General features: G+C 50.2%; 1 protein-coding gene and 1 long non-coding RNA gene across 2 annotated transcripts in view; one reads left to right on the top strand and one right to left on the bottom strand.

The window, feature by feature from the left end:
• LOC142829825 (uncharacterized) overlaps positions 1 to 3955 on the bottom strand; it is a 77190-nt gene extending 73235 nt beyond the window's left edge. Inside the window, exon 1 of the long non-coding RNA XR_012904644.1 lies at positions 3690 to 3955. This is a non-coding gene — a long non-coding RNA (uncharacterized LOC142829825). The remainder of the gene's footprint in view (positions 1 to 3689) is intronic.
• A 38-nt stretch (positions 3956 to 3993) lies between these two features.
• The window catches only part of UHRF2 (ubiquitin like with PHD and ring finger domains 2), a 145609-nt gene continuing 135182 nt past the window's right edge, over positions 3994 to 14420 (top strand). Inside the window, exon 1 of the mRNA XM_075931614.1 lies at positions 3994 to 4520. Coding sequence (XP_075787729.1) covers positions 4368 to 4520 — 153 coding nt within the window. The 5' untranslated portion in view covers positions 3994 to 4367. The remainder of the gene's footprint in view (positions 4521 to 14420) is intronic.

The raw sequence follows: 14420 nt of genomic DNA, 5'->3' as shown, positions 1-14420 counted from the left end.
ATTTCACTTTTATATGGCCTGGCAAGCCCCTACCAGTTAGGGAGAGCACATGACTTCTTAAGACTAACCACTGCTAAGACTTAAAGGACAAAAGGGTCTATTTGCATATTATTGCCCAGACACTGAGGCTTCCCAGCACTGGAAATGCCCTTGAGGGCTTTCATTTGCACATTTAAAAAACATAAACCATTCAATATTCCATATATCTAACTTTACACAAGAATGATACATACATCAAAATAAGATATACAGACCCAGAGGATTAAGACCTTTAGACTGATAGGTAACAGGAGGCAATTTTTCCGTAGTATCTTCGAGTTATGCATATTTGTGTCCATAAGTCCATTTCATAACATAAAGCATAGGGTGGTCCAATCACACTAACTCAGAGGCAGGCAAAATATGCCCCATGGATTGGATCTGGCCCCTCACTCAGTGGTGACCTTCAGCCAGACTCTCTGCCTACCCTTCCCCAGCATGCTGGTCAGAGCACTTGGCTGCAGGAACCATGTTCTTCTGTGAGCATTGCAAGCCCAGGGAGAAAGGAGGAAAAGACTTTGCCCTCTGCCCTCACCCCCATCTTGCAGCTCCCAATGGCCGGTTTCCAACCAATAGGAGTTGCCTGTTTGCAGGACAGGCAGTCCATGAAGTACCCCTCCTCTCTACCTCTCGGGTTCACAACCAGCCTCTATTTTCCTTAGTAGATAATACCCACCTTCCATCCTCAGTCACATTTTCCAATCCCAGCACTTTCCCACAAAGCTACCATAAGCACAAATGCTTCATTTTTCTATATTTTACTAGATAACTTTATTTTCATTACTTAACAAATTTCAAAAGCATTGATTATTCCTTGGTTATATTCTTTTCCTTCACTTAACATTTTTCTTTTCTTTTCTCCCTGGATCTGTTTCTTTCACCTAGACTTTCTCATTCTCTCTCTTCCCCCCCCCCCCCCCCCCTTCAACAACTTCATCCACTTTTAATTGCTCATACCCTCTTGTTTCCCAGTTGAATCAATCTGGTGACAAACAGTTTGTCACCATCTCCACCGTATCTTATCTCCATGTCCAAAGTTTCTGCTCCAATCCATTCTCTCTAACGTATATCTTCCCAGTGCAACTCTTGCCCAGTCCCCAATAGATCCTGTACTCTTCAGCCAATTTTTCTCCTTCATCAGTAGAAACTAGTTGCTATGAGAACCCACTAGCCCCACAAAACATGTAGATGCTTTATCTTTCTCTTCCAGTGGTTTCTCTTCTGGTATCTAATCCATCCTATGTCATATTAAACTCATCAAGCCATATTCTACACAACAGCTCAATCCGTTGTCTCTGACCAGCCGTCAGAGATCTCATCCTCACATCCAACAACTCTTATATTAACTGATCCTCTTTCCCCAAAAGGCCTGACAAACCAAAGGATCCCCAAAACATGGTCTCCAAGCAAATAGAACCTCTGGCATTAGATCTTGTGATCAGACTGATCCTGACATCTTCACACAGATTTTCCTCAGAATAATGATCCTTTTTACCACCATTCCAGCTGTTTCAATTTAACGTCTGAATTTTTTTCATTCTAACCCAGAGGAGGGAGAGACAGCAGTTTTAGAACACTGGGCTGTATTCTGCAGGGAAAAAAAGAATGACGTTGCAGTGTGGAGTTGTACTAGGACTCTGTTGCTTCAGACTTCTGGACTAGATTGCTTCTAAATGGTTGGAATGAGAACTCTTGGCTGGGTCTCTTTGTGAGACCTATTCACACTGTTTCTACAGTACTTCTGGCTTCCTTCTCTGTTACCTGAAGTGTGTTAGTGTTCATTGGGACTTAGAGAAAGCCAGAGCCTCAAGTGCCTAGTGCTTGAACCATTTATGCTACTGGAATCCATGCTTGTTCTCAGGTCAACATGTTAACATCTATGGAATGTTGGACTTACTCTAGTGGGATTAAATAATCAAAAGCCTCTTCTTCCCTTTGTATTAATATATATATGACCTAGAGATGAAGGCAAAAGAGTAAAGGGCTGATTTTTGGACACACATGAACTTGCAGCTCCCATTTTTTTCCCAACTGTAGATGCACCAGTGTGTTCAGCATTTTTGTAAATAAGTCATAAATTATTTGGTCAAGGCTACAGTCAGTTTGTTCAGTTACAGCTGGAACTAGAATGCAGGAATGTTTGCTTTTATTCCAATGTAATAGTGCCATTAATACATATTTAACAACTGAATCCTTTTGTACCCTATCTGACACCAATTCCCAAATTTTCACATAGAATACAGGTAAACCTGCTCTGAATTCCTACAGCAGTGGTTTCCAGTGAGCCTTAGGGACCTCTGGCTGCCAGGCTGTGGAGGCTCTTGGGGCTGGGGTACACTGCTCCTATCCCAGCTGTTAGCAAAGGCATGTCCTGCCCCGCCTCTCAGCTAACCAATGCTGGGCAGAGGTGGGGGTATACTGTCCCATTGCACAGGGAATTGCTCTTTCAAAACATGGAGGAGACCCCGCCCCTGCCTGGCAATGGTTGGCTGAGAGATGGGGCAGGACATGCCTCTCCCAACAGCTGCAGTGGGAGGGGAGATGACTGGTGGTGTGCCCCGGCCCCCAGAGCTGCTGGCAGCAGTGCAGGGCTAGCTGAGGGGGGATGGAGCCGGTCTAGTGCTGGGGGGCTGAGCTAGTAGTGGGGGAGGGCTCTGGGGGCAGGGCTGGCATGGGGAGGGGTCGCTGGGGATATGGCTAATATTGGAGGCTGGCAGTGAGGGAGGTTCTGGGGAGGCTGGTTGTAGTGGAGCTTTGGAAACAGGAGGCTGGTAGTGGGGGGGGGGGGAGGTCTAGTGATAGGGACACTAAGGGGTGGGAGACTGGCCCTGAGGCATTTGGCATGAGGGGCTGGCACAGGAGGCTCTGAGGGTGGGAGGCTGGAACTGGGAGTGTTGAATGCAGGGGACTTGAGGGTCAGTGACTGGCAGCAGAGGATAGTGGAGGGGTTGGGAATTCTAGGGTAGGACTGGGCTTTTGGCAGATGGGCAATGTTTTATTTCCATATTTCATTTGCATAATGAATAAGCAAATAAAATGCTGTCAGTCTGCCAAAAGTTTGTGAACGGGTTTGCTTGTCACTAGTATCAAAAAGGTTGGGAACCACTGCCTTACATAACACATGGACATCAATGCTTCCAGATGCAATAATGTCACAAAAGCCTGTAGCTAGGGTCTGGATCCTCTTAAATCCAGGTGCCAGATCTGCTTTGGGCCAGGATACATGGTGATCCAGATAATGTAATGAAGTAGGAGCACCGAGCTCTTTATTTTGCTTTGCAGTGAAACAGGAGAGCACCTTGCTCTTTATTTAAATTCTTCTGGTTGGAGCTTGTGGCCTAAGATTTGATTAGCTGCGTGCAGGTTGGTCTTAAGATCTAGGTCTATGGGGACAGGCGTGGCTAGCCGGCTGTGGGATGTGCGGGTTGAGGGCACACAAGTGGCTAACCCCAGGTTTCTGTGGTGCTGGGTTCCGACTGAGCAGTGGACGGGGTGTGAGTCACTCTTGCTCGGTGCGCACGTTGTGAGGATGGGGCCCAGGAGGAGCTGGGGGTTCACAAGGCAGCACGTTGAGGCCTGGTTTCCTGGCGTGGCTCGGTGCGTGGCCCAAGCGCTACCGTTGTTCTCGGTGTGGCAGGCCCCGCTCTTACCTTCGGCCTGGAGCAACGAAGCGGAGCTGCGCCCTGAGGGTGCTGGGGGCCGTGGCGACCTGGCCCGGCCCCCGCTTGCTCCTTGCGCCTCGTCACCGCGCGAACCCTCCGCCTGTCAGCGCGAGGGCGGGAAAAGGGGGCTGGGGGCGGAGCCCCGCGGGAGGCGCAGGCGGCGGGTGCGCGCTGCCTCCCGGATGATGTCGAGGTGGTCTCTTTAAGGCGGGGAGGGGGAGGAGGGGCGCGGGAGACTCTCGCGATATCAGCCTTGGCGCCGTGACCTCCATGTGAGAGCGGCAGCGGTGGTGGTAAACACTCCCCGGGGCTCGGACATGGCTCCCGGCGGTGCCCCTTAGACCTGGCCGCGGCGGGTCGCGCAGGGCGCTCCTGCTTGGCGCGTTGCAGCCGGGAGCTCGGGCGCCCGCTCATCCGTCGCCGCGGGCGCGCTCAGGGCGCCGGGGGCGGGGAGGGGGGCGTCTGGTCTCGCCCCTGTGAGCGAGGCCGACGGCCCGGGAAGGCTCGGGCTGCTCGGCGGAGTTTGCCATCCTGCCCCGCTGAGCCGAAACAAAGGAGCGGGAGAGACGCCCCCCACCCTATACGCATCCGGAGAGTGGGCGGGAGCCGCGACCGGCAGCCCCCCCGCCCCTTCCTCCGCCTCCGAGCGGTCGCCAGCCGCGCACCATGTGGATCCAGGTCCGCACCATAGACGGCACCGAGACCCAGACCATCGACGACCTGAGTCGCCTGACCAAGATCGAGTGTCTGCGGGAGAAGATCCAGGAGAGCTTCCGCGTGAGCCCCGAGCGGCAGCGCCTCTTCTACCGGGGCAAGCAGGTGAGGCGGGAACGCCCCCTTACCTGCCCCCCCCGCCAGCGCCTCCCAGCCCCGCGCTCTTTGTGTGCCCAGGGCCGGCGCTCCGGGCTTCTTGGCCGGGCGAGCCGGCGGCTCCGGCTTTTCTTTATTCGCTCTCGCTGGGCCTAGGGCAACGTGAGAGGCAGGAGAAGCCGAGCAGCCCGGCTCCGCCGAACAGGCAACCAGGCGGCGTCTCCGGGAGGAGAGGGTATCGGCTCCTTTGTGTTTGCTTTCCCAGCTGGACAGCCTCGTTTCCCGCCCCCCCGCCGCCGCCGCCTCCCTCCTCCCGCCTGGGGATGGGAGGAGACGCGGCGGCTCCTGGAGGCTTCCCCCTTGGTGTCCCCGCTGGCTGCAGCGGAGGCGCCTCCCCCGGCTGCGTGTGTGGGGCTGTTTCCAGGGCGGAGCGCCGCTTTCGGGCCCCGCACGTGTGTATGTGGCGGGGGGAGGGGACGGCGGGTGCGACGCTGCCCGGCGCGCGGGGCTTGCCCGGAGCCGGGCTGGGTGGTTCCCTCCCGCCTGGCCTGGCGCTGCGGGTTAACGGTTTTGCGGAGTTGTTGGGCCTGCCTAGGAACTCGCCCGTCTCCTGTGGGGCGGGGTACGCTCTCGCCACCCTGCCCGGAGGGGCGGGGGCTCCTAGAAACAGTCTCCCTCCGCCTTGGCTTTCACTTGCAAAGAACGGTATAAGCCTGCGCGTAGCTTGCCCCTGCACGACCTGTGCGCGCACCTTGTCTACCCGAGCCTGTCTCTTCCCTACCCCTCCCGAACTTCCCACAGTTGCAGCTTCGCCAGTGGGAGACCTGCCGCAGACAAGGTACCACTGATGCCCTCCCCCTTGCATTGCCTGGCCCTGGTTTGAACATTTGGCCGTCCTGTGCTTAAAATCGTTGTGTTGGCTACCTAGGCTGTGGCCAGAGCATTGCCAGATACTGCTGTATCTGAAGAGGACCTCACCCAGTTTGTGGCTCTAGCTGTAGAGCTGTCGTCATCTCCTAGACATATGGTAGTGGGAAATGAGAGATGCAGAACTCTTCCTCTACTACTCTTGAAGCACATAGAAGATGAAAGGAAACAGAGGTTGGCTGTGATGGCACCAGAGGTGCACACGTAAGTGTGGGTGAAAGAGTGAAATCACTACTAGAAAGAGTGATTTAGGCTACCATTGGGTGCCCTGTGGCCCTAACCAATATCGCCAGGTTATTTTTCTCTAAAATTAAACCTTAAATTTAACAGACTAAATATCTATTGGTGTCAACAACAGTAGTCCTATGGAATGGGATTTTAATATGAATCACCAACAGGTAATCCTTACCAAAAGTTTTACTGACACTTTATCAGAGGGTTAGTCTGTATGTGCAAAAACAATGAGTACTATGGCTCCCTATAGACAGACTTATTTGGGCAAAAACCCACTTCATCAGATGGTATCAGTCTGTATTTATGCCAGCTTTTTCATGAAATTGATAGCTTTCTACTTCATGTGGCTAAATTCCATGCTTTGTATTGTAACAAGTATCAGAGGGATGGCTATTGTATCTGCAAAAAAAAACCCAAGGTGATCTTTGGCACCTTAAAGATTGAAAATGTATTTGGGTATAAGCTTTCATGGGCAAAAACCATGAAAGTTTATGCCCACATCTGTTGGTCTTTAAGGTAGGGACGTTAGATATTGTTTAATTTAATAATTGTGTAACCATACCATATCTTAGCAGTTGCATGATTATTTGACGGTTCCTGGAGGTGGGACTTGCAGCCAGTATGCTCCTGGCTCTGCTCCCAGGAGCCCCTCTTCCATCCTGTGCTGCTGCCTCTGATAGAGCGGTAGCGGCACAAGATGGTAGGTGGGAGCCAGTTAAAAAACCTCTGATAGAGAGACAGCAGCCCCAGTCCACATGAGGTCTGAATTTCTCCTGGGCAGAGGCAGCGTCCCACCAGTCCTGTCCTCTCCCTCCCTCCCTCCCTCCCACAACTGTGCTGCTGCCTCTGATCCAGAGGCAACAGTGTGGGGATGAGGCAACTCCATGGGAGTAGATGCATATAGGGAGCGGACTTGAAAGCCAGCTTCCCACATGTACCTGATCCCACCTACCCCCTTCACCTTCTGTGCTGCTCCACAGGATCTGGTGTTTATGGGGAGCTGGCTTAAATGCCCACTCCGCACGGGCACCAGCTCCTGCCCCCCCTTACTTGCTGCCTTTGATACAGAGGCAGCAAGGGGGGGGAATGCACATAGTTGTTGGGATTAACTGATAAACCCAAGCTTATTGGTTAATCGTTTACATGACTGTACGCTAACATCCCTACTTTAAGGTACCGCAGGACTCCTCATAAGTTTTACTGTATCTAGTGTTCCTGGTAGGGATGTGAAAGGTTAACTGGGAGTCTTTGGGGGCTGGAGCAGCTCTCTTGTCCCAGGCATGAGGCTGCTCCAGCCCTGCAGGGGGCTTGCCACAGCAGCAGATCTGGGAAGCCCGCAGTCAGAGGCTGCTTGGGGGCAGGGAGGCTGGTAGCGGCAGAGTGTGGGGGCTGGGAGCAAGTGGCTACTCCAGCGCAGGGCTGAGGGTGGGAGCCCCATTGGAAGGGGCCTGCTCTCCCTTCCTTGCAGCAACCATTTAACTGATTAACTGGGATTTTACATCCCTATTCCATAGAGTGAGAGAATCATTTGTGTGATAGGTTCTGTATTAAGATTAACACTCATGCCATAAAAATTAGAATCTGGAAGTTAAAATTTCACTTGAGAAAGTTGTGATACTTGTAAAGCCAGAAGCTGAAGCAGAGCTTTGAACAGTTAGAAGTGGTCACAGTTATTGTCAGTTTGACCTTCCTTTAGTCATGTTGATGTCAGTACATCTACCCACTTCCTGAAAAGGAGACTGGGTTCTGTCTTGTTAATTGCAGGGACACAGGGCTGTTACAGCAGGAAGTCACTGCTTTTGTTTTCACTTGTCCTCCCCCCGCCTCCCCACTTACTACTTTTTCCCCCTTTCCTGCAGCAACTATGGCCAAAAAAAACCCAAACAAAAAACCCCAACCAAACAATATCTCGGTAGGCATTTATTACTATAGACCAGGAGTGGTCATAATTTTTAATGGGGGGGGGGCCTCCAAGAATTTGGACAGTGGTCAAGGGCTGCATTTCTATCTCTGAGGTCTGGGACAGAGTTTGGGTGCAGAAGGGAGCTTCGGGTAAGGGACTAGGGTGCAGGAGGGGTGTGGAGTCTGAGTGGGAGCTTGGGTGAAGGAGAGGATATCTGGGGCAGAGGCTTGGAGTGCAGGGTCCAGGTGAAGGTATGGGTGCAGGAGAGGCTTCTGGCCTTGGGGAGGGACTCAAATGCGGATGCAGGGTCTGGGAGGGAGTTGTGAGCTGGTAGAAGTGGGTGCAGTGAATTTGGGTGGTGACCTGGGGCAGGGGAAAAGGGGGCACAGTTAGGGAGGGAGGCGTGAGTGACAGGTTCTGGGGGAAGGGTATAGAATTGGGTGCAGGGTCTGGTTCAGAGGATTTTAATGGTGGCTTAAAGCAGATAATTGGGAGGGGTTGAAGAGGGGGGGATGCCAGATGCATGCTGTGACTGGCAGGCACTTAAACAGCTTCCAGCCAACAGCCTTGCAGGAACCTGAGCTGCAATTGCAAGCTGCTCCACATGGCTCTGCTTGGGGCAGTATGGGGGGGGAGTGATGGAGGAGGCTTCATTGGCTGTCCCTGCCTCCAGCAAAATTGCTCAGCTCCTAATGGCTGGAAACTGGTCAGTGGGAGCTGAGAGATTTTGCTGGGAGAGGTGGGACAGTGCTCCCCAGCTTCCAGAGCATAGAGCAGTAACATTTAAAGTGACTGCTGCTCCACAGTGCTTAAGGGTCTGAGCAGGGCAGCTGTGGGCTGGGTCCGGTGGCTTGGCTTAGGCCAGATCGGGCCCACTAGCTGCCTCTTGCCCAAACCTGCTACAGACCTAGAGAATTAGAGAACCCTGACCCCGTCTAAACTATAACTTCCACAATTGCTGTAGTTGTGGAGAGGTAAATCTTGCTTTTGGTAAACTGGCTCTTAAGGCAGAGAAGATTATATGGTAGAGCCCCTTAAACGTGATTTACCTTGGCAAAGGCCACATTTACTCTTGATTATGGTGTTGCCCTTCAGCAGGGATTAAGTAACCTTTTCAAACCGAAGAGCCAAACTACATCAACATTGAGAATGAGTGATCAACGAAGAGCCATATAAGAATGCCCATTTGCCCTGGGGGGACTGACATTTCACTCTGGCAAAGAGGTCACTCTGCAGCCCTTTAGCAGCACTCTGCAGCTATGAACAAGGTTGCGGGGGATCAGGCCCCTCCCCCCAGGTGGCAACAGCATCTGTGAGGGTTTAGATACAGGCTGCTCTGCCTGACATAAAGCAGCAGGTAAGGGAGATATGCCTCTCGAGCACTACAGAGGTACGGGGCTGGGCTGCTGAAGGGCCAAGAGGAGGAGGAGGAGGAGGAGGCGGCGGCGGCAGAGCTACATGTTTGACTTTACCCTGCACTGGGGCTCAGCAGGGCCCATGCGCACCCTGCAGGGCACCCTAGTCCTCCTTCATCGATATCATTGAGCCCAAGCTCTCCCCTGCCAAGGGCTCCCACCAGCCTTGCAGTGCAGGTTGAGGGGTGATGGGAAGCAGCTTCTCGCAGCAACTGGAGGAGGTGAGAGCAGAGAGGCCAGAGCCATCTGGCTTCTACCCAGGGCTGGAGCTGGAGCTAGAGCAGTATCACTCCCCAGCTGCTCCCAAGGTGGGCCCCATGGTGGCTACTGGAACCTGGGTTGCAGTGTGGTTGCTCCTGGAGTACGCCCCAGACCATGGAACAGCCGCACTACTGCCCGGCTCCATGAGCTGCCCACCATGCAATTCACCCTACAAGCAGCTGGGATAAAGGGGAAACAGCATGGGGAAGGGTTGAAGGTAGGGCCAGGGCTGCATGGTGGCTGCCAAGCTGTGCCTGGGGTGGGGCTGCATGGTGGGTGGCTGCACCATATGCCAGGGCTGAAGCCGGTGTGTGGCTGTCCCAGTGGAGACAGCTGCACTGTGGTTCTGGCCCCAGGAACAGCTACACTGCAGCCCTGGCTCCGTCAGCTGCTATGCAGCCTGCTCTGACGGCAGAGCCAGTCCTGGGAAAGGGCTGACCGTGGGGCCAGGGCTGCAGGGTGGCTGCTGAGCTGCTCGCTTGGCTGGTAACCGTCCCATGTGATAGGACTGGAGCTGGCACCCTTGCTCCAGCCCTGGCTCGCAGGGCTGCCACCTGCTATGTGGCTCTGCTCTGGGAGTTTCTGGGAAGCTACCATGTGATTCTAGCTCCCCACTCTCCCAGCAAGCCCACCACTAGCAGCAGCTTACCTTCCACATCTAAAGAAGGTGAGTATTGCTGCGTGAGGAGATGGGCAGGATTACAGTTTTGTGCACTACTGTGCAGGTGGGCGCCTTTGAGGGAACTTCCAGCAGCTGCCAAAAGAGCCATATTTGATATGGCTTACTGGCATAGGCTGATGACTCCAGCCCTCTGTAGCTTCTCCATCACCTGTTCAGATCCACAAATTAACAGTAAAATCTTCTAATCTTCCTGTGTTTATTTCTTTTCAATTGTACTTTTTAAAGCAATTTAATGGACACTTAGGATTCTCAGCAAAGCTATAGTTTTATCTGAATTTTTAAGTTTGAGAAATTTAAGAACTTGCAAATTATAAATTTGATAAAATACTTTTCTTTCCTTCTCCCCTAAAGTTAAACTGCATAGTGTTCCGCTAAGATTTGATTTCTTGCGAATCAAGAAATTGTACCAGAACTAAAAAGGTTTCTGAATTAAGGATCTCGACACGAGTGGCACAGTTTCAAGGCTGCAGGGCTGTTGCTGTAACAATACAGTGTTGACATTTCCTACATCAAAAAGAAGGGATTTTCTTGTTGGTGTAGTTAATCCACCTCTGAGAACTGATCACTGGGTGCATGGAAAAAATTTTCTGTTAGTCTAGTTGCCTCTGTGCTGGGGGTTAGGTTGACCTAACTATAAAGACCTAATGGAGTTAGTAGGTTAGCTGCTGCCTTTTCTTGGAAAAGGAAAAGAAGGCAGCTAACCTGCATTAATATTACTTGAACTAGATGTAATGTTTTCTTAATATTTCTTTTCTGTGTAAGCAATTGCTGTAACATTGTTTGTAAATTATGAATGGAATAAGAGGTGGCTTTAAAAATGAATAGGGGGGTGTCCTTGATTCTCAGGATGGAGGAACAGGCAAAGTTTGAAAAGCTCATGTTTAAACATAGGAAACAATAAGGGCTTGTCTAAAGAGGTTTTTAATACCATTTCACTCTGCCTAGCAACCAGCATAGTTAAAAACTCCCTAATGAGGCTGCAGCTAAACTGAGTTATTCATATTGGTATTACTTTCAGACAAACCTGTAAAGAACTCTTTTGGTGGCCTCTTACAAAAGGCAAGCACACTCGCAGAGAGGTTAAATAAGAATAATATTTTGTGCTTTAAAAAGAGGCTGAAATTCAAAACTTAAATCAGGGAAAACAAACTTCAAACCGTTCTTAACTCTGCCTCTTGCCTATATGCAGAACTTTATCACTGTTTTGTAGGATTAAATGCAATTTGGGATTACTGAGGGAATTGACAAATTGTTGTGTGGCTAATGTGATGTTCTGGGTGACTTACAATATGGGTTACTTTTTTCATAAGATTAGGGGGTGGAAGTTACAATTTTTTAATTTGACAGTTGAAACAAATTCTGGTTCTGAACTCCTTTCCTTTTAGGGATGTTAGCATGTAGTCAGTTATATGATTAACTGATAAACCCAGATTTATTGATTAATCGTAATGACTACACGCTGCCTCTGTATCAGAAGCAGCAACGTGGTGGGGGGAGGGAACTGGGAGCTGGTGCCCATGGGGAGCCAGCCCCATGTGTGCCAGCTCTTGTAGGGCTGCCTGTCCCTCCTTCCCCCGCCGCTCTGCTGCCTTTCTTAGAGAGGAGCGTGAGTGGGCAGGTGGGAGCTGACACATGCGGGAAGCAGCTTTCAAGGTGGTTCCTTGGGCTTATTGGCTCCCATCAGAGGCAGTGGGAGGGGGGTAGAAGGGGGGATTGTTGGTGCTTGCGGGGAGCTGGCTTTTAAGCCAGTTCCTCCCCAGAACTGCCTCCCAGCTGTCCTCCCTGTGTGTAAATGTGTAACTGCTAAAAATAAGTGGTTTTGCACACGCGCACACACACACACACATTTCCTGTTGGAAGTTAGTCAGCTGTGCAAGTGGAAGGGACAAAGACTTAATCTCCTCAAGTATATTCTGTGGAACGTGAGGGTGTACTGTGTTCAGTTTGTTTTAATATATCTTGTTCATTTTGTTTCAGCAGTAATGAATACATGTAATTGCATTCTAAAAGAAGCAGTCACGTTACAATTTGAGACCCCATTCTCAGGATATATTTCCAAAACCTATTGTTTCAGGCATATATATTAGCATAAACTTAGCCATTGTAGTGTGACATCCACTTCCTTCATTACTATGTATTTGAAGCATCCAGCACTCTTGCCCAAAAGGGGAGTAAAATTAATCAGGGAACTAACCCTATGCACAGCTAAGATTTCACACTAAAACATTTGCGTACAGACATGAATGTTTACTGCGTTCAGTATTGCACAGAAGAACACATGGCCCGCCCCTATTCGTGCTTTGGTGTCTCGTCCGTAGCTTGCTTCATGAAGGCTCTCTGCAGAGTGAAAGTTAGGATTTTGAAATGAGACTAATCTGCAACATACATCTTGAAGGCCAGTTATTTCTGCAGATGTGCCTTGTTCTTCCTTGCTTGCTTGCTATTTTATGAAGTCTTAAAACTTTTAATAACTAGTTCCCTGACTTAGAGAGAGAGCCTGAATGAGAGTTCAACTTCTCCTGCTTGTTTAACCGTAAATGTTAGGCCAGTTAAGTCTTGTTTCTGGTTTTATTGGAGCACTTCTTTGAGGCCTTAGATCAGGGGTTGGCAACTTAGGGCACATGTGCCACTTTGGCAAGCAAGTCAATTTTCAGTGGCACGTGGGAGGGGGCTCAGCCCCGCCCCCTTCCCCCTTGCAGCGGTTGGGAAGCTCTCCCTCCTTCCTGCAGCAACGGGGCCTCTGGGGCCGGCTCCAATACAGCATGACCGTTGCTGCAAGGGAACGCAAAGCCAGGTAAGGTCCCCCCTCATGCCCAGACCTCCCTATCCCCTCCCCAAGACCCTGCACCCCGAGTTTTCTCTGACACCCTCCTTTGTTCCTGCACCCTCCCTGACCAGTCACATCCACCCTGCTCTTGCACCTTCCACCCTGGCCTGGCCAGACACCCCCACCCTGCTTCTGCATCCATTGTTGCTGCTGCATCATCCTCTTTCCTGGCCCCACACATTGCACCCTCCCTTGCTCCTACTCCCTCCTCCTGGCCAGACACCCTTCTCCCAGCCTGCTTCTGCACCTTGTTCCCCACTCAGGCCTCTCAACCTCTCTCCCTTCTGCATCCTCCCTCCCAGATCTTGCACCCCATTCCTATCCTACTTGCTGGCAGCCCTGTCTCGCACACCATATCCATCATTTTTGTCACTGTCAGAGTCTTAAGAGGGCCCATAAATTCCACTAACTCGAGAACCCCAGAAAAGTAAATCTGGTCTATGGGAAGCCCTGAATCTCAGTCTTCCCCTTCCCTTTTCCTCACCCCATGAAGCTGGGGGAGGTGTCTCAGTTGGGAGTTTTTGGAGAAGTTTTTTGTGGTCCCCAACTGATTTTTCTGTGGGTCAGTGACCCCTGACCCCCAAAAGGTTCCCCACACTTGCCATAAATAAAACATGGAAACCTTTTGTGTTGGACATAAATTAATATTTTCTTTATTTAAAATGAAGTTTGATAAGCTAACATGAGAGAGTTAAAGCACTTACTCTGTTTCACAATTTAAATTAAACCATTCTCCCTAGCTGCAACTGGTCCAGAAAATATGGTTACCATACCCAGCTTGACCTTGCCTCCCCTTCTCACCCCTCCTCCCTGGCACACAGATTTGTTAAATATTGGTACACTGCTTCTGAAAGGTTGCCGACCTCTGCAGTAAAAGGTAAGATCTGCATCTTTCTTTATTAATGAAGCTGATGTAAGTATCATTAACTTTAAAAACTTTAAAAACTTTAAAAACTGTCACCAGCACTCAGACCTGTACATAGAGATGAAGTCAAATCTTGGCACACCACCTCTGTAAGGTTGCTGACCCCTGTCTTAGATGTTTATGCTGAGTGTTTTCTGCTTTATTGACAATATTGTGCTGTAAAGTCACGAGAGACACCCTTAATCCAAAATGTGAAGTGGATAAGGGAGAACAAGTTGTAAATAAGGTGTCCTTCCCTTTTGATGACTCACCTTTCAGCTGGGATTATGCAGTCACCATGTCAGTCTTCCATCTGAACTTCTCATGTAAACAGAAAGTTTTGAAATCTTTTCAGGCTAGCTTTTTACATAAAAATGCATATTTAAAGGCACGTTTGTGCTGCCACTTTATTGTCCTTCAATTTTCTCTCACAAGGGTATGAAAAACATGCCCCCCAGCATAGCAGATTACAGTTCTGTAAAGTGCTAATGTAAATGAGCTCCCAGCAGTGAGAGCTATGCCCTTTGTTTATGTGGTTTACATACAGTGCTGGGCCATACTTTCAAGTGTTGCCGCTGTTTTAAGTATAAACTTAGCGTAAGTGATTCTGTTAGAGCTGAAACAAAAGACAGAACTATGTAGCACTTTAAAGACTGACAAGATGGTTTATTAGGTGATGAGCTTTCGTGGGCCAGACCCACTTCCTCAGATCAATATGTTGAAGAAAATTGGCACAACCGTATATACATGGTTAAC

The sequence above is a fragment of the Pelodiscus sinensis genome, chromosome 6 (genome assembly GCF_049634645.1).
Source record: "Pelodiscus sinensis isolate JC-2024 chromosome 6, ASM4963464v1, whole genome shotgun sequence".
NCBI lineage: Eukaryota > Metazoa > Chordata > Testudines > Trionychidae > Pelodiscus > Pelodiscus sinensis.
This window is presented reverse-complemented; position numbering and strand designations above follow the sequence as displayed.